Here is a 21,631-nt window from a genome sequence, read left to right as displayed (position 1 = left end):
CAATCATCAAATCATTACAGCAAACTCATAACAGTCAAATTCATGCGCAACAGAATTTTATTTGCAATTCCCGTTAAAAGAAAAATCCAATAAATGCAAGACCACTTGGGTTAGGTTCCTAACTCAATATGTCAACTTCCAGAAGTGGAACCAACCCAATTGGTCTCGTAGTTCGTGAGATATAACATTTACAAAACAACCTAACAGCAGGTCTAACAGCTCAGCTTTGCACAACGTTTTTGTAAAATCATAAAAGTTAACCTTTACTTGTCCAAAAATTACAAATTTATATTCATTAGAAACTAGACTCAACCTAGTTTACTGTAGTATCAATAATCTCAACCAATTTTCACATTTACACTTCGTTACAGTCACTTAAACATCAATAACACATTCTGTCCAGAAACTGTTTGCATCCAAACTCAACATATTAACAATCTATGAACTATCATGCATTCATATGACACTCTAGACCCCATAAACACCATCCATGCACATCAATTACACATTACATACATGATTAGGGTTTTTGTTTGAACTCAAATCAAAGACACAACAATCAACATGCAACAATATTCAATCTAGTTATCAAATCATCATCAATCAACAACAAACATATTAACTTCATACATACATGAAAAATCGGCAGCTAGGGTTTTCAATTAACCCATTAAACATCAAAATCAAGTAACAAGGATGTATAGGATAATCAATTATACCTTCCTAGCACCTAGTTCTTCAATCAAAGGCTTGATTTCTTGGTGTTATGTGTGTGTATAGTGGACGGCAGCCAAGGAGAGCCAAGGGGGTGGGCTGATCGGTTTTGGTGTGGGGAAGAATAATAATAAGTTAGGGTTTATTATTATTATTATTTATAGAATACTATGTTACACTTTGGCCCCTCCATTTCTAAGTATTAATTTTCTAGCCTAACTAACTTGTTTACATCTTGAGTTAACGTTTATAACCATGTTATCACATAACACATAAGTCTAACACATAATTATCACATAATTACTGTTTTGACGTTTTTCGTTTATTCACCAATCGTTTGCGTCAACTCGTTTGCGTTTCGGTGCAATTCCCGAAAGACTACACATGTAGTAAGTGCTAAGCGTCATTTAAACCCTAGTTTAAATGTAATGAGGTGTGCGTTATAGATTCAATGATCTTAAGTTTGAATTGACGGAGTTGAGTTAACGGAGTTAACCTGAAATTGACGATTGTCACAACTTTCTAATGTTGATCTTGGTCTTCATCTTAATTCAAGCAAGATACTTCCCAACATCCAACATCTTGATCTTGGCTTAAACAATTTTGAAGGTCAACTCCCACACTTTTTACAGAACATGACATCCTTAACATTCCTTGATCTTTCATGGTATAATTTGAGTCTAGCAGGGAACTCTCTAAACCTGCTAAACATGTTATCTTCTTTATCGGATTTGCATTTGTCAGAGTGTGGCCTTAACAAAAAATGCCCATATTTCACCCACTTATCTTAATTTCAGTGCCCTGCCTGTCATGCAATATCTCGATCTTAGTAGGAATTCAATTGGAGGTAGATTTCCATCTGAATTAATGAACATGACTTCCCTAAGAGTCCTTGATCTTGCAGAAAACTATTTGAACTTGTCAATTCCCGTCATGCTTAACCTTTTAAATCTCGATGTTTCTCAAAATGCATTTGAAAACATTGAGCTTGTTGGAATTTGGAGACAATGTCATTTGAAGGAATTAAGCTTAGCACGTAATCATTTTGGAGGAGAAATGATAGGTCCATCACCAAACACATCTGAGTGTTCCCAATATGCCTTAGAGATGCTGAATTTAGATGATAATCAATTAAGCGGTCCAGTACCAGAATCTGTTGGAAGGCTAACCAATTTAAGAGTTTTACATCTCCAGTCAAACAGTTTCACATGTTCAATCCCTAAAGCCTTGGAGAGATTAAGATCATTAGAAGTATTAGATCTGTCTTATAATGATTTAAACGGTTCTATCCCAGGATCATTTGGAAGATTAACATGTTTAAAGCATTTGATCTTGCTATCAAACCGGTTAACAGGTGCAATCCCAACATCCCTAGGAAGACTAGATTCATTACAAACACTCTCTGTAGCTTCAAACTTGTTAACAGGTCCGATCCCAATTTTAGTTGGGCAACTTACCAAACTCGTTGATTTAGATCTCTCTGAAAATTCTTTAGAAGGAGTGGTTTCTGAAGCCCATTTTACTAACCTCTCAATGCTGAGGTACTTGTACATGGGTCCTAATGATAAGTTGATCTTCAATATCTCGCATGAGTGGACGCCTCCATTCCAATTGAGAAGCGTTTACTTTTTATCATGCAAGATTGCAAATGGATTTCCAAAATGGTTGCAAACTCAAAGGAATCTTGAGGTTTTGGAGTTGTCTAATACTAGCCTACATGGACTTCTACCAACATTCTTCTGGAAGATGCCCAAGCTTTATGCAGTAGATCTCTCTTACAACAAATTCAGTGGATCTATGATAAATCTTCCTTTTAGCAAATATATTAATTATTTGCTTCTACATGACAACCTTTTAAACGGGCCGCTTCCAATGTCACTGTGCAGAAGTACACACTTGCTAAGTCTCGATGTTTCTAGCAATCGGTTATCAGAAAATATTCCTGACTGTGTAGGGAATCTACAGGACTTGAGGATTCTTATACTTAATTCAAATAGGTTTTATGGAGTTCTTCCAAATTCTTTAGGAAACATTTCTTCATCATTGGTATGGTTAAAACTGAATGATTGTAACTTTAGTGGCGAACTTCTGCCCAATATGGAGAACTTGAGATCCTTAAAAGTTTTGGATCTGGGCAATAACGAATTCTCTGGAAGCTTACGTAAATGGATTGGAGAAAATGTTACAGAATTGATGATTGAGAAAACAACTTCATAGGAGGTATTCCTCAATCTTTGTGCAAATACCCAAATCTTCATATTTTAGACATTGCACACAACAACTTAAAAGGATCCATACCTCGTTGTTTCGGAGAGTTGAGAGGGATGATTGAGAAAACATTTTCAAGTCTCCGAAATGGTAGTTTTAGTTCTTATGCTGGTGTGGATCAGGTCATGAAAGGAATTCAACTTGGTTATACAAGAAATTTGGATTTTGTTATTAACATGGACCTTTCAAGCAATAAACTAACAGGAGAAATCCCTCTGGAGATAACTGCACTTGTGTTGTTGATGGGTCTCGATTTGTCTCATAATCACCTGAGTGGAAGCATTCCGGATAACATCGGAAACATGAAAGCCTTAGGTGTTGTTTGTTTTTCAGAGGTAAAATGTCAGAAGACTGCGAAACCACATCTGCCAACATCTGTAGCAGAAGATGTGGACCAAAACTCTGCAGTCTGCAACAAGAAGACTGTTTGTTTTTTAACATCTGCAGACTGCTAAAATAAGCTGAAATTTAAATAAACTGAAATATAAATAAAAAAGGTCTTCAACATCAAAATTTAAATAATAGTCAACAACACTGAAATAATATTCATAATACCACAAACATTTTTTAAATCATTTATTCCGTATTTTGCATTAACTGCTCAGCAAAAGGTGTTGATTTTTGTTCTTCTTGGAACTTGCATGATAATTGGTGATGGTGTTTTCACTCCTGCTATATCAGGTAATTATCTTATAATATTAATGGTGGTGATTTGGCCCGTTTACTGATAACGGGTCAATTTGGGTGGGTTTTTGTTATAATTGGGTCAAAATGGTTATGATTTAATCAAAAAGTTAGATTATTTTTCGTAATCACAGTTAGTATATATTATACTTGCAAAAATTTTGACCCATTTATTGATAACCGGATCAATTTGGGTTGTGTTTTATTGTAAACGGGTCAACGGGTTTTGTTTTATTTAAAAAAAATAGATTACTGTTAAGGCAATCCATATGTTGTAAATTTGTAATCATAAATAACACATTTATTACTTATAAAATTTTTTGACCAGTTTACAGATACAGAGTCAAAAAATAAAAATAACACATAAAGTTGTATTATGTTCTCAAGTTTACGCTCACAAATTCCGATTTTATGCTCCCCTGCTCGTTCTAATATGCTGCATTTGGGTATTGAGTTTAGAACTAGGCTAAATAATCTCTCAATGACTACCTTTAGCAGCAGTAGTAGCAGCGGCCGTGTACCGACACGACGGGTCAAGTTATCGACGGAAGCAGACATACATATACATACACAAACACAAACACACTGTAGCATGCGATTAACAAGATTTAGCACAAATTAGAACCTAACTACAATACAATCACTTAACAAATCATTTTCAGTTTCACCTAATGAAAAGAATAGAAAGAAACCCTAAAATGAAAAGAATAGAAAGAAAGCATACCTTCAAGAAGATGCCGGAGCAGCGGCGGCAGCGTGGTGAATGGAGCGGCGGCGGCAGTGGAGAGGATGAGGAGTGGAGTTAGCCGGCTTGGAGCGGAGGAGGTGTGGAGCGACCGGCGGCTTGGTGAGGATGAAGGAGTTGAATAGGGTTAGGAGGAGGATGATGATCGGTTATAAGCTAAAATGTGTAGAAGAGGTTAAAGAAGTGATAATACCAACACTTCTGGGAGAAGAGGGCGCGCAGACGTTTTTTAATGAAACGTCTTCGAAAAAACAAACACACTGCAGAGCCCAACGTCTGCGCGCCCTCTTCTCAGTGCAGACAAAAGAGGTGGAGAAGTCCTACTGAGGAAAAACAAACAGCACCTTAGATTCTCTTGATTTATCAGGAAACTTATTAACAGGGATGATCCCTCCAAGCATGGCAGCTTTGAACTTTCTAAGCTTTATGAATTTGTCACACAACAACTTGTCGGGAAGAATTCCAACCGGAAATCAATTGCAAACACTTATCGACCCGTCAATATATGCCGGTAACAGGGATCTGTGTGGTGCCCCTCTGCCAAATAATTGTTCCAGTCATGAAAACCCACCAACTACGATAAGCAAGCACAAATATGAGGATGCTAATGAGCCAAAGAAGGTATGGTTTTACATGGACATCATGTGTGGCTTTGCAACAGGTTTTTGGGGTGTTATTGGAGTCTTGTCATTCGAGAAGCAGTGGAGACGGAAGCTTTTTCTGATTGCAGAGGCAGCAATGGATAAGGTATACGTGATGGTTGCGGTCAGATTTTCCAAGATTAAAAGGGGCAGAGAAGCCAAATAAATTCTTATAAATTGTAATGTTGTATGAAAAATATTATTTTGCTTTTGAATACTTCTGTTGTACTACATGTTTGTAATCATGGGTGTGCTTTATATAAACAGAAATACTGCAATACATGAGATAGAATACATGAAGGTGACAAAAGAAGTTGACCGAAGATCAGAAATGCAAGTCAAAAAAATCATGTGAAGAAAACAGGTTTGCTATTTGTTTGAATACTATTCGGTTCATAGCTTCAGTCTCATCCATTACTAATTTGAATTTGATTTTGCAGTGGTGTTTTGAAAAGAAATAAAAGAGCAAAAACAGTAACGATGAGAGGTATGTAATAAATGTTGTTGAAAGAACCAATCTCTGATTCTTTCGTCTTCGTTAATCTCTCGTGACTCTTGCAACAAAATCGATACATAATGCAAAAGTATAACCCATGCCAGCATCTCTCAGTCATTTCATCAAACACCTTGTGTGCGCCTTGAAACTTCTAATTCAAAACAACGTTAATAAAGATTGACATCTAGTACATATAGAATCCGGGGTTGTTGTTGGGTAAAATTATAAGATTTATTGTTTTACTTTAGAATTATAAGCTTTTCATTATAAATATAGTAAAAATTGAAACCTTTTTTGATCTTCTAATACTATTTTTCATTTATGATTGTTTTAAGGTTGATTTTCATTAAATATTTAAAGTTTCTCTTTTCTTTTTTAGTTTTGGTACTGTATCAACTTAACCGAACCCAACGAAATTCATGTCGACTCTTCGCCCAAATTTTACCGACGTATGCGAGTTGTTTTTGTTTTGTTTTGGCTCCGGCACTAAAACTAACGTAACCGAAACCAACCAAATTTTACCAAATATTCATGTCGTTCTAGCAACACCCAGGTTTTACCAATCAAATACACGTCATTTTAAATATGTTATTTCTTTATATTTGTTTTTTAAATATGTAAATGTTTTTTAGCAGAAGTTATACGAGTTCGCTACTGTTTTTATTGTATAGGAGTTTCAATACTATTTTGAACTTTTACTAATTTACTTTTTGTGTTAATTTTTTTTTTCAAATTATTGCCAATACCAAGGTCTTTGTACATCTCTGTTTTCACTTATCATTTAGAATCTTTTGTAAATTAATATATTTTTTTTAAAACATTAATTATATATCAAAAACCTTACGGGTTTTTGAGGAACGTTTAAATAAAACAAAATAAAATAAAGAAACACCGCACTACCACAGTCGCTAAAATAGATAAACCACCACTTTTATATGAGGATAGGGAGTTTACTTTGTTCACTTCAAAAGCATATGGAGATTTGTAGCTCATATCACTTGTGAATTTGTTAAGAAAAGAATTTGTTTTCTAGTAAAAAACAGGGCTATGTAGTTGATAATATTACTTAAACTACTATCATTCTATAGCGACTGTAATGTAATATATAACATATATTGTATTTGTAGTGTATTTAATAAAATAAGAAACTATATCAACATATATGTATAGATGATTCTGTAGTTAACAATATCATCATTACCAAAAATATTATGTAATTATTTATATCAATAGTATGGAATGAAAGAGGGACGGGGATTGTGATCTCTTACAGTATATATTATCAAAAAGTTTAATACAAACTAACAATTTTGGAAAAAAGAATTCAGTTCGATCCATTTTGGATAAGCCATACTCTCTGAGACTAGCTCAAGACAGATAAATCATACATAAGATAAAATATATAGTCGTATACATCACTAGATATTTTGATTATTTTCATGTTGCATTTTCTTGCCAAATTACGTGGGATTAGCAACAACTTTCATTTTCTATACAACCAGATTGTATTATATTAGTAGCTAGAATACAAATTTCATTTTCATATGCATAAGTTTGTATATACATATACTTGTTTAACAAATTTCAATTTCATTTTCCAAATGATCATTCAAGAAGAATACATATACTTGTTTAACAAATAATACGTGTATAACTACTAGGGTAAATTTAAAATATAAAGTACAACAAAAATGAGAAAGGTGAGAAGAAATCTAATCGATTGATCTTAAATTTGGATGATAGAGATTAATTGAAGAATAAAAATTGATGAAAAAGACATAAAGATAATAACCCACTTATGATGACTTTCTCTCTCCACATGCAAGACACATGCCAATTTCTACATCATTTTAAAACGTCTATAACTTTTTCATACGACATTTTTTTAAGAATTTTTTTTTACCATAATAACAAACGTTTTTCTATTTTTAATATGAATATCATATTGTTATATAAAAATAAAAAAAAAGTTAGTGGGTTTTTTTATATTGTGTTATTTGGTTGTTTATTAAGTTTTTTAATTGAGTTTTTCTATGCATTGTGTAATAAATTTTGGTCATTGTGTTTTTCAATTGGTACTCATATTAAAGATAAAATTTAAAACAAAGATTACATTATTGTGTTTTTATGCTCAACATTTGTCTTTATACTTATCATTGTGTTTTAGTCACTGTGATCAACATTCACTTAAGTTGAGACAAATAATATTATGTTCATTGTGTATTAGTTCAAGTCATTGTATGTTATGTAGATTTCATTGTGTATTACGTTTCAGGTCATTGTGTTATATGTATTTACCATTGTGTCTTACGTTTCAGGCCATTTTGTTATATGTATTCATTATTGTGTTTTACGTTTCAGGTTATTATGTAATATGTATTCATCATTGTGTATTATGTATTAGATAATTCGTTGGTATTATATTTACATATTATTACACAATGGTGTTATTGGTATTTAAAAAAACACAATGATCAGTTGAAAGACTCAATGGTGAAAAAAACAAATTGACAAACAAAGAGACACAAAGACGAAAAAAGACACAATGACGTAAAAAAATACTTTAATATAACAAAATCATACTCATATTAAAGATAAAAAAAAGCTTGTTATTATGGTGAATTTTAATTTAAAAAAATATCATATGAAAAAGTTATAGACGTTTAAAAATGATTGGGAATTAACACGTGAATTGCATGCAGAGAGAGAAAATGTGTACTATTACTTTGATACCATTTTTCCTTTAGTCCCTACCTAACACATGTCAATTAATTATGGTTTCTTACACTTCTTATTTTTGTTGCACTTTGTAGAATAACTCAACCCTAACTACTAATAATAAAAGATATAATACTTTTATAAATACTTCTTTAGCGACAAGTAACAAAAACATGTTATCTACGTTTCAGTCCATTGTGTTATATGTATTTATTATTGTGTTTTACGTTTCAGGTTATTATGTAATATGTATTCATCATTGTGTATTATGTATTAGACAATTCATTGGTATTATATTTACATACTAGTTTGAGGCCCGTGTATTACACGGAATATTGATGAAACTTTTAAAATTTAAACACTAAGCAAAAATACAATCATCAACACAATTATCATATATAATTAATATTGAGTTTGAAAAGTATTTATTGACTTATTGACTTTTTCAAAAACGTCATTTTTAAAAGCCAGAATCTGGGACTTTTAGAAAATTGTTTTTTAACATTTTCAAAAGGCTAAAAATAAAAGGGATTTTTGCGATTGTCAAACACCTTTTACTTAGTGGCTTTTTGAAAACGCCAATAAGTCAATAAGGTGTTTTAAACTCAATCACAAACATGGTATAATGCAATTACAATTAGCAATAAAATTACAGAAATTACTAAATAAACGTTACACAAATATTTTTCAAATAAGGAAAAAAATTCCATAGACATTACGTTTGTGGTTGTAATAATCAATATACTATGTTTATAAAAAATTTGGGGCTTTTAGATAACGGTTTTTTCAATATTTTTAATAAGCTTGTATCAAAATAAATCAATATAAAAAATTACCATGTAACATAAGACTTTAACAACAATGACGTGCTAACAAAAAGTGATATATTTTTTTTTATATTGTAGTAACATTAGGTAACATTAGATATTATGCTATTATATATGAAAAAAAAGAACATTATAAAGGCATCGTCAAGTAATAAAAGAAACTAAACAAAAGGTTACTTTTGGTATATTATTCAACACCACTCCAATAGTAAAAAATACAAAAACATATATGTTAGTTATTTTTTTTACCTAACAGAAATTTTAATACAAACTATTAATTTGTAATATTAATACTTATCAACAATGGTGCCTGTTCAAGTAATATTGTCAATAAGTGAACAATGTTGTGAAACTTGAATCCGTGTAATCCACCACCAAAATCCTCATAGGGTGCAACGCTGGACTTCAGGAAGAGATTTACTTCTAGGTGCAACGCTGGACTTCAAGAAGAGATTTACTTCTTTTTTTTTTTTTGCCATTATACACATACTTGTATTTAGGACTGAATTCACCAAATATGTATTTAATATTTTAATTTTTTTAATATGCTCCCATGAACCATGTATCCTAACAATTAAAAAGAATAAAAATGTTTAAAAAAAACAATATAAATGATAATATACATGAAACTAATGTGTATATATAAACACACATAACATATTATTCCTCTTGATTAATCAATATCATGTCTTTTGAGAAAAGAATAAAAAAATTGTGAAGTTACCTGATAATAAGGTATTGAGTGAACTAATAAGCTAATCAGGTATTGAGTGAATTAATAGAACATGAAAATAGATGGATATAAAGGAGAAAGTTGTGAAGTTACCTGATAATAGGCAGCAACGAGAAATAGATGACGATTTGGGTTTGCATTGGGAAGAAAAAGGTTGACCATAATAAGTCATCATAATTATATGACCATGATGTACTACAAAATAAGTTTCCACACCTATAGGCATTAAACAATTATTATCTTCTAGATAGGCAAAGTTAGGAACCATAGTCTTCTCAATATTAGAAATCTATAATAAGCGAGCAGGTAGGTGCTACAAATAAAAATTACTTGTTTACAATATAAATTAGTGCTTAAATTTAAATAAAAGGTTGGATAAAGAACATAAAAAGAATTATGTTTTAATACTAACAAAGTGATGTTGGATTGCTAAATCAAAAGTAAACCTATGCTGGAACCACTATATGATTTTCAACTGGAACATTAACACCATCATCTTCATTACTAAAATCACTATTTGTTCATTCAATCATTCACATTCAATCAACTGTAAATTACATTTACAAAAATAATGATAATAATAAATAACAGGGGTTTTGATAAAAAAGAATTCGATTTGACTTTTGGTGAACTCGGAATCAATAAAAAGGTTTTGTGATGAACATAGATTATTCAGTAAAAGATAATTCAACTTTACCAAATCAAATAATGGTTTGATCTTCACTTTTGGACACGAAAAGGAACAGGTGTTAACGATCTATAATCGATATCAGAGGATGTGGTGGTGGTGGCCGTAGAGAGGGGCGATAGCAGTGGTGGTGGTAGCCGCGGCCGTGGAGAGGGGCTATTACGTTGTCAGCACTGGTGGTGGTGGAGGCCATGGAGAGGGCCGATAGTAGTGGAGTTGAGAGAATTTTGGGATTTAGGGTTTGATTGGAATAAAAGATAGTAAGTTTGAATAACAATAAAGTGGGTGGGTAATGACCCATGTAGGATCCATATTTTAGAAAATGGGTTAAAAAGTATGAGAATGGATGAGAGTGTGACAAGTGGCATGTAGTAGTAGTTATTTATTAGAGTAGTAAGATTATTACACAATGATCAGTTGAAAGACACAATGGTGAAAAAAACACATTGACAAACAAAAAGACACAAAGACGAAAAACGACACAATGGTAAGAAAAAAAGACACAATGACGTAAAAAAAATACTTTAATATAACAAAATCATACTCATATTAAAGATAAAAAAAAGCTTGTTATTATGGTGAATTTTAATTTAAAAAAATATCATATGAAAAAGTTATAGACGTTTAAAAATGATTGGGAATTAACACGTGACTTGCATGCGGAGAGAGAAAATGTGTACTATTACTTTGATACCATTTTTCCTTTGGTCTCTACCTAACACATGTCAATTAATTATGGTTTCTCACACTTCTTATTTTTGTTGCACTTTGTAGAATAACTCAACCCTAACTACTAATAATAAAAGATATAATACTTTTATAAATACTTCTTTAGCGACAAGTAACAAAAACATGTTATCTTAAGTATAAGTAACAAAACATCCAAATTCTAAGAAATTTTATAAATATGGGTAATTTTGAAATTAGCAACACCAGTGCCATTATATGATACGCCCATCAGAAAGGCCAATCAGCCCATTAATCATCCTGCAGCCCAGAAGGCAGTTTTAGTCTTAGATATCACACCTCACACGTATGTATAACTAGACGGGCGTCCTCGCGATGCAGCGGGAAATACGGACCTTGGTAATTACATTATAGATTTATGAGAGCTCGTCGTTTCGTTTGTAATTGTGAAATCATTTATTGGTATATGTAGATTCATAGTTCTTATTTTAAAATCATTTTAATATCGAAGTTCAAACAAAAAGAACCTAACCATTGTTAATGGTTTGATTTTGTTGGGTAACTTTCAACGGTTTAGTTTCAATTTTTGGTGACCAAAAATCGTTAATAATGGATTGGATTATGATTTAATTTAAGTCCATTAAAATCGAACGGCAAACGGCTATATGTAAAATTTTATATTTCTAACTAAAAAGAAACTATGACAATATCATACTCAAATTAAAGAGAATTAAATATTCATTTTTATGGTGTAATTTTTAAGAAATAATATTAACGTATGAGAAAGATATAAGCGTTTAAAAATCGTAAGGGTATTTGAGTTAAAAACGAAATTATGAATAATAGATAGTTAAAAGATAAAAGACAAAAGTTATAATCTTATAATGCAAATAGTTAAAAAGTATTTATTTTCCATATGTTTTCAAAATCGTTGGGTAATGCCCAAGATGAATACTTAAAAAAGACCCTTATATAGAAAAAGAAACAAAAAAAAAAAAGAGTGAAACACCAAAGTTACCAGAATTAATAAAACCACAACCCTTTTTCATAACCACAATTGCCATGGTACGGTACTAACCAACGGGATCAGGCGAATCGTATATAGCTTGAGCCTGATATGCCGTTTTTAAAATGTTATAATAAAAACTAGTGAAACTAAAACCCAGTGTTTAAAAAACCGGTAGAAACCGTTAAACCGGATTTTGCATAGCAGGCCGGTATTTGTCACCAGTTTGCTTGAATATCGTACGGTGGTTTTTGTCTAAAATATTAGTTTTTATCGGCAAACCGGTTTTAAGTCCGAGAAATTTTTTATTTTTGTGAACCATATTTTTTCAAAATTACTTTTAACCCAACAATTAACATTCAAACGTGTAAACTTCAGGATATTTTTTTAATATTAAGAGTTTTTTGTATTATTTTTTTAATATGGGCTAACTTTTGGATTATTTTTTGTTATAGAATCATTTAGTTTTGGATTATTTTTAGATTGAAGTTACATTTATAGAAATTTATAAGGTAAATTATTCAACCGGTTGAACCTCTCGGAAACAAGTTCAACCGGTTGTACCAATTTTAGTCCAGTCCGTACAAATAAAATATTGGTTTTTATAACACTGCTAAAACCCACTACTTCTAATAGGATAGTATCAGGTGGTTACCATTACAACCACCCCATTTTTTTCAAGAGAGTTTACTTTGTTGACTTCAAAAGTGTGTGAAAACTTAGAGCATTCCCAATGGGTTCTCCATATCCATCTTTATTTCTAAAATCTAGAAAAAACATCCAAATAATCACTAAAACTCATTCTCTATCTCCAAACTCCATCTCTAAATTTGAGTGAAATGATATAAGAAGCCTTCAAATTTAGAGTGTTTCACAATACTCCATTTCCATCTAGCCTTCTATAAATTTATATTAGAAATCATTTTATATTGAAAATAATAATAAGACAAATGAATATAGAGATGGTAATGGAGAATGAGTTGGAGAAGGTTATTAGAAAATGAGGTATAAATTAAAGAAATTATTTTTTTTTGAGTTAAATTTTAAAGATAAAGATAGAGAACCCATTGAGAATGCTCTTACAGGCTTACAACTATCATCCCCTAATTAATGGACTTGTTAAATTAACCTAGTTTGTTTTATCATGTGAAGTAGGGCCTTTAGTTATTGTATTAGGTTAAATACCCATGTAAACAAGGATTGGATAAAATATATTAAGAAAAGAATAAAACAATGTAATATATTTACACTAATTTGATATTAGATACATAATATGAATATATATTTTAACGTTGAATAAAATAAAAATTACATATAATGAAACAAAAAGAAATAAGTAAATTAGACGGTAAAGTTTAGCCCCCGCTTTTGGGTGCCGAGCCGACTAAATCTTAGCCGGCGTTTTAAATTCAATAACTACTTCTTAGGAAAAAAATTATGGTGAAATAGACTGTTTGGTAATTTTCCCAAGTTTATTTGGCATTCAAATTCAAACTACAACTACAGTATTCGTCGAAAAAAAAGGTATCCATTTGAAAAGGCTTAATATCACTACTGCAGAAGAGAAAAAGTCTTCCACGGGCCACACCAACTTGCAAAGTCTTCCATTACATTAACAAATGTAGTATGTTCATCATATAAATCAGATTCAATCTCATTATCTAAATCATATTCAACTGAATGATGGGGCTTCATCTAATTTTCTTAAGCATTTTTTTGTTCACAACCAAATATACTTGTTTGGGTGCTCAATATTCGATTGTAAGCTGCCATGAACCAGAGAGGCTAGCACTACTCAAGTTGAAAGACGGTGTCAAAGATGATTTCAATATGTTGTCATCATGGGTTGGTGTTGATTGTTGCTCATGGGACCGAGTTCGTTGCGACAGTGCCACCGGAAGAGCTGTTGGTCTTCACCTCAGAGGAAATGCAGGGAAACTTTCTTATTCATGTTGGGTAGCAGGCATAAGCAAGAGCACCACTGCTGAAGATGACTATACAGTTGGTGAAGATCACTACCTAGTTGGTGAAGATGTCAACTCTTCTTTGGCCGAACTAAGGTATTTAAAATATTTGGACTTGAGCGGGAATGATTTTCAAGGATGGCAGATCTCGGAGTTCATCGGTTCCTTGAAGCAGTTAAGTTACCTAAATCTCTCTAATGCAGGCTTTAGTGGTAATATTCCCCATCACATTGGAAATATTTCAAATCTAAAAGTTCTTGATCTTAGTTCAACAACACACACACAAACATTAACCGTAGATGATTTGGTATGGATTTCTGGTCTTTTGTCACTCGAGTATCTTGACTTGAATGGTGTGAATCTTAGTGGGGCAAAAAATCGTGACATGGTGTTTTACATGATTCCTTCGGTAATACACTTAAGCTTGTCATGTTGTGGATTTTCAAATGTTGATCTTGCAGGTCCTCATCTTAATTTTAGTAGAATGCTTCCAAATATTGAACACCTTCATCTTAGGGAAAACGCCATCAAAGGTCGATTTCCATCCGTTTTAACAAACATGAGTTCCCTAGTATCCCTTGGCCTTTCAGGAAACCTTCTAAATTCATCTATTCCTTTCATGCCTAGCCTTCTAAAGCTTGATCTTTCCTATAATAACATTAGGCTGATTGACCATATTGGTATATGGAGAAGGTGTAACCTGAAAGAATTGATTGTTTCAGATAGTAATCTTGAAGGAGAAATGCATGGACCATCAACAAATGAATCCATATGCTCCCAATATGCATTAGAGGTGTTGGATTTATCTGGTAATGAATTAAGTGGTTTGATTCCAAAATCACTTGGAATGCTGACAAGTTTAAGAGCATTATATCTTGCATCAAACATATTGCAAGGTCCAATCCCAAAAGCTTTGGGGAGATTAATAATTTTAAAAGCATTATATCTATCTTACAACCAGTTAGATGGTCCCATTCCAACATTTGTTGGCCAACTAACCGAACTTGACCTTTCTTACAATAACTTGAATTATTCAATTCCAAAATCCTTTGGAAGTTTAGCATATTTAACTTACTTGAATCTAGAATGCAATCAGTTAACAGGACCCATTCCGGCATCTCTAGGAACACTTGTCTCATTAAAAGCATTTTCAGTTTCTTCAAATATGTTAAATGGGACTATTCCAGTTTCAATTGGTCAACTCTCCAAGCTAACTCATTTAGATGTGTCAAACAATTATTTAGAAGGAGTGGTTTCCGAAGCCCATTTTTCAAACCTTTCACTGCTAAAATACTTGGACTTAAGTTCTAACAGAAATTTGATATTCAATGTTTCTCGTGAGTGGATACCTCCATTCCAGTTGATAACGATTCGGCTTGGTTCTTGCAATATTTCAAATGATTTCCCCATGTGGATTCTAACCCAAAAGAAACTTGTTGAGTTAGTATTGTCTAATGCTAGCATTTCTGGACCTCTACCCATGTGGTTGCGACAAATGCCCATCATTAGGGCCTTAGATCTCTCTTACAACAACCTTAATGGATCGTTGGGAAACCTTCCTTTCAAGGACCGTCTCAACGGGTTTAAAGATGAATATATGGGTTCATTATATATGCAAAATAACCTTTTTAGTGGGTTGATTCCAAGGTCTTTGTGCACAAGGACAGACTTGGAAATTCTTGATCTTTCAAAAAATAGGTTAACTGGGGAAATACCGAACTGTTTAGTAAATCTTAAAAATTTGGGTATGATGATGTTTAGTTCAAATGAGCTATCTGGCGCCATTCCAAGTTTTTCAGGCCGCACTTTTCCAATGTTGTCATGGTTAAACTTGAATAACAACAACTTCACCGAGAGCTTCCTCAAGATTTGGGGAAGTTACATGCCTTGAGAGTCTTAGATCTAGGTGACAACGAATTTTCGGGTAAGATTCCTGAATGGATTGGAGAAAACCTGACAAGTTTGATGGTTTTGAGGTTGCATAAGAATAACTTCAATGGAAAAATTCCTAACTCTTTATGCAAAAACTCATATCTTCAAATTTTGGATATTGCACACAACAACTTAACGGGACAAGTCCCTCGTTGCTTTGGGGAGTTGTATGGAATGATTGAGGCTAGTCATAAAGATGTTCGTAACGGAAGTCATCCTAGTTCTAATGAAAACATGATTCAGGTTATAAAAGGTTCCAATCTTGATACTCGAAAACTTTGGATTTGGTTTTTAATATGGATCTTTCAAGCAATAAACTCGTTGGACCTATACCTGAAGAGTTAATGACACTTTCTTTGTTGGTGGGTCTCAGTTTGTCTCATAATCATCTAAGTGGGGGCATTCCAAACACAACTGGAAACATGAAGGCTTTAAATTCACTCGATTTATCAGACAACACGTTGACTGGAGGATTCCTACAAGCATAGCATCTTTGTATTTTTTGAGCCATTTGAATCTGTCACATATCAAGTTGCCGGGAAGAATTCCAATGGGATATCAATTACAAACTCTTACCGATCCATCAATATATATTGGTAACGAAGATCTCTGTGGTGCTCCACTGCCAAAGAATTGCTCTAATCATGAGGATACAATCACCACAAGTAAGAACAACTATAGAGAACCTGATGAGCCCGAGTTTTGGTTTTACTTGAGTGTACTGTGTGGTTTAGCAACAGGGTTTTGGGGTGTTATCGGAGTCTTGTTGCTCAATAAACAATGGAGACGTAAGCTTTTTATGTTTGCAGGTGTGACGATGGACATGATATATGTTATGGTCAAGGTGAATGTTTCAAAGATGAAAAGAAAACGAAGAAATGATGCATAAGTCTTTTGAATGCAAGCAATTGCGAAATAAAAAATTATAGAGAATATAATCTGTAATCATCATTCATTTTAAGTTTGTGTAATTATCATTCATTTTAAGTTTGTATCATCAATGCATAAATGATGCACAATGAAAACTGCACCACATGGGATCAACCCTCCAAGTCTATTTTCTATTTAAGTAATTCAACTCAAGATGAATTTAATAAATTGACTAAATTCATTTCATCTAAGCACCTCATCGAACACAAGGGGAGCATCAAGTCGCTTAATAATGATTTGCTTAATTAGATAATTGGCTTCAGCCTCTCAAACACTACTTCATTTTGCTTAGTAAATTCAAATAAAAACCCAACTATCACCGCAGAGAACTCATTGCAATATCCATTGACCAACATTAAAAAAGCCACAATTTCTAACCTTGCAAACAAAGCTTGTTAATTTAGTTATTGAGCCTCAGGTTGAGTCGTGTATGGAAAGATCATTTAGGCCCGCCAAGCCTTAACTCTTGTGTATTTTTATGCTTTAAGTCTTTGAGCTTCTATGTATTAGTTAATCTCGCAGTGCACATCCGAGTTTTGGCTCGTTTAAGGTATGCAAAACTCGTTTAAGGTATTGCATACGAGCTCAAACCCATCTTAGGATCGCTAAATGTCTTAAATTCTCACCATATAAAATATTAAAAAAAAAATTATATAATTTAATTATTAAATAATAAACAAGCCAAACTCGAGCTTGAAAAAGAGATTCATAACTCATAAGCCTAGCTCAAACTTTAAAAAAAGAGCTCCTTTGCACCCCGGCTAAAATTCATAAACACAATAACACATAAGAACGAAAAACATGTTGGAAGTAATTTCAGACTCCAAGTCACAAGTCGGTGAACTTGAGGGACCAAGGATGACAAGTTGGTCATAGTTGGTTATGTTTCCTAATTGTATTGTAATTATAATAGGTAATGTCTTGACTAGGAAGTTAGGTTAGTCTATATAAACCAAGTAATTGTTAGGCATTATAGAGTGTAGTGTGGTGGTGTGAGATGCAACCGAGTTAGGGTTCATCCAAGAGGCACACACGAGATGTAACCGAGTTAGGGTTCATCTAGATGTAACCGAGTTAGGGTTCATCAAGAGTCAAACCGAGTTAGGGTTTGATAGTTTGTAATCAGTTTTTCGAATGACATTTTCTGATTAATATAAACGAGAGTTATTCGTTTAGTTTGTGTGTTGATTATCGATCCGGGACTTGAAAACACCAATTAAAAAACCCAATCAATTGAACTGTAATATGATTTGTTAACTGCAATAGATTTAGCTTTTAAAATATTTATTCACACAAACAGCCAGACAATCACCAATTCCTTATTCTTCAAATCCAATTCAACCTTCAACGTCATTTACTATCCAAATTCATAATAAACACATTAACATATGAATAACGAAGAAACCTGATAAAAAAACTAACCTAAGCATTTCATCGAACACATGGTGAGCATCAACTTTCTTAATAATATTATTAGTTTCAAAATAAGTATTCACATAAACATAATCATCGATCTCCTTATTCTTCATCAAACGCGCTTCAACCTTCAACTTCACTTAGTAACCAATTCAAATGAAATCCCAACAACCACTGCCAAAGCGAACACATCCCAATATCCATAGACGAACACACCATCGGCCGCAACGCGTACCCGGCAACAGCTTCACTCACTTCCTCTGGATCAATCAGTCACTTGGGTGTTGAAGAAAAACCATTTGTAGTGGATGGTGCTAACTCATTTGGATTCATTTTAAGCTAACTAGTTTTATATCAGTGGCCCGTTTGACCGCTATTTAATTTAAGAAGACTCAAATTGACCCATTGTTTACTTTGAGTAGACTCAAATTGATTAAAGATTCTAATTAAGATAATATTATTATGCTTATAGTTTATTAGGCTGATTAAGGATACCCTAAATAAAATAACATAATCATGTTTGCAGGTAGTGTGATCTATGCAAGATATTCAAACTCAAGCATTGAAAAGTCAAAACTCAAAATGGAGAACAGTAGAGATGGCAATTGCTTACGGACTGAAACCATTGCAAGGTATGGGACTTGTCCCACATCGGTTGTATGGGCAACTGATGTGGGGTTTAAAAGCCAAATGGATTCCCTCACCTATCATACTAGTCTTTTAGGTTGAGTTCTTCTGTTTGGCTTGTAACATTGGTTACAGAGCCAACCTCAGAGTGGTGCCCACGGAGTGGTGGCCTGGAGGAAGCCAGCCATGACCAACGTGACAGTGACCAACGAGGACTCGGAGTGGTGGCCCACGGAGTGGTGGCATGGAGTGAGCCAGCCGTGACCAACGTGGCCGTGACCAACGAGGACGTTGGCCCTTAAGGAGGATGCATTGTTACGGACGGAAATCATTGCAGGGTATGGGATTTGTCCCACATCGGTTGTATGTGCAACTGTCGGCCCAAAATCTTTGGTCTCCTCGATAAGAATAGAAGCAGTGTCTTTACCAGCCAAGATGTACTCTTCCGGGACCCGGCCCTCAGAACCAAACTTGTATCCTTCTTCAAAGCCCATCTGTCGGCCCGCTTGTTCAGAAGCACGAAGAAGTATTGCAACGCAATTTCCAATGTCATCACTATTGCGGACGTCAGTAATAACCTGTTGAGTAAAACAAACATGTATAAGCTCATACACATTTGAATTGATTATGTTAACAAACAGACTTGGTACCTTGGGAATCGCCGTTGACAGGAGCCACTTCTTATCCGCCTTAGCCCGGATAAGATCCATCTTGTGACCAGCACATTCTAGAGCTTGGTCTCGGCTCTAAGCATTAAGATCAGACAAGCGTTTGTCCTTCGCCGCTGAGTCAGCTTGAAGGACCTTTATCAGTTCGGCTTGGTCATCCAGCTGCTTCTGAAGAGCGGCCTTAGCCTCCTCAGCAACAAGTTGTTGGGCTCTCGCCACCTCCATAGCCCGATGGCTATCCCGGGCATCTGTTAACGCTTTAAGAGCTTCTTTCTTAGTATCCAGCAATTTATGCTCAGTTTCCTCTAACTCGTCGTTCATGGCCAACCAATCACGACGTATCTCCTGATTGGTGGAAACAGTGTTCGCCATGTGGTAAGAGTTGGAGTCCAGAATCTCCTGACGGATGCGACGGCGTTGTCGCTCCCTCTCTGCGGCAGGGAGAATCTCTTGGAGATACTCGTGACAAACGTCCGCATCACTTAACATCGTGTTTCGGCGCAACGACCAGTGAGGGATATGCGAAGCAGTATCTTCTCCTGCTTGAGATGAGGAAGCCTGCCCCCATACGTAAATATACTAACCCCACCCTGGTCCCGGAAGAAATGCTCGTGATGGGGTGGAGACATGTGAAACTGCTCAGCTCAGCCAACCTCTGTTTCCCGGATAGGAGAAGTATCCGATAAATTGATCGGGTCATGAACAGTATTTAAAGGCGAGGTTGGTGGAGTCAGAAGCTGTACAGCAGTTGAACCCTTGAGACCTGAAAAATCTCCAAGGCAAAACTTTTTAGCTATCAGTAAGTGACAAGTTTAAAATATAGTCATAATGGTTTGACACTTACCTTTGGAAACGTCTCAGGAAGACAGCTCTCGAAGACGAGCACCCAAATCAAGAACCTGGGTCTTCTCCTTCTTCTTCTTCTTCTTCTTCTTAGGCGCAACATCGGAAGGCCGCGCTTTCCGCTTGCTAGCAGCCTTAGAAATACCCGCATCCGAAGCCTGAGGTTTGCCCTCGACGGATTGAGGACCACCTTCCTCACCTGTTGGCGGATCGGCGGTGGTCTCCAGGTCCTGCTTGCGGGTCAAACCTACAGTTGAAGACGAAGGGTTAGTAGCACCTATCGATAAACCTCCTTCACAGAGTGATGACTCTTCGCTGGATGACAGAAGAACTATCACTCCGCTTGAGGTAACGGCGGTTACAGGGCGGGGTTGAAAGATACCTTCGCACTTTTTGACTAATTCCTCACCTTGTGCATACATCGCTTCAGAGACAACGGGCTCCGGAGTTAGGGTAGTGGAAAACAGGAAGTTGCCCCGCGTGCGTTCTAAAAACGGCGCATCATGTCGAGCAATGGGGCGGCGCACCATCTTACCCCCCACCTTGTCCAATAAAGTAGACAAAATGGTACCTTCACCTGTAATCAGTAAGAGTTAGAATAACATAATAGAAGAGCTCGGATTGGTACAGACAACAACTTACCTCCGTCAGTGTTCTCGTAGTAAGGTTCTAACGTGGGAAACGGCCACAAACGACTCATCTTAACGTGTACCATCGCCCCCTCATGAATAGGACGCATGGGCGTAGGAGTCTTGGTCAAGGTAAGATACTACGCACAACCTTTGTATTCGGAAGCCGAGATTTCCGGTAATTTGTCCTTCGGTTTCCGATGGGTCATTGCAAACGGGATAGCATCTTCCCGGATCAAGAAAAATTTAAACTTCCACCCATGAAGGCTATGCAGCCATTCAAACCCAATAGACCCTTTACCGGTTGTGGCAAAACTATACCAGTCTTCACGGTAAGTCATTTTGTAAAACACGGCAAACATCCCGACAGAGAGATCATGGTAGTGTGCTTGACAACAGAACTCAAAGTGGCGAT

The 21,631-nt window shown here is 34.7% G+C and overlaps 1 protein-coding gene and 1 pseudogene across 1 annotated transcript; both read left to right on the top strand.

Annotated features, from left to right (window-relative positions):
• The first annotated feature begins 1,237 nt into the window (after positions 1–1,237).
• On the top strand, positions 1,238–5,424 carry LOC143605997 (receptor-like protein EIX2; annotated as a pseudogene).
• Positions 5,425–13,890: 8,466 nt separating this feature from the next.
• Positions 13,891–16,062, top strand: LOC143605998 (receptor-like protein EIX1). The gene has a single exon (XM_077081917.1). It carries the CDS (start codon positions 13,891–13,893, stop codon positions 16,060–16,062), a length of 2,172 nt encoding a protein of 723 aa, XP_076938032.1.
• The last annotated feature ends 5,569 nt before the right edge of the window (positions 16,063–21,631 follow it).

The sequence above is a fragment of the Bidens hawaiensis genome, unplaced genomic scaffold (genome assembly GCF_021521415.1).
Source record: "Bidens hawaiensis isolate Kalapana, Puna unplaced genomic scaffold, B.hawaiensis_p1.1 tig00072392_1, whole genome shotgun sequence".
Taxonomy (NCBI): Eukaryota; Viridiplantae; Streptophyta; class Magnoliopsida; order Asterales; family Asteraceae; genus Bidens; species Bidens hawaiensis.
Note: the sequence above shows the minus strand (reverse complement) of the source record. Positions and strands in the feature narration are given on the sequence as shown.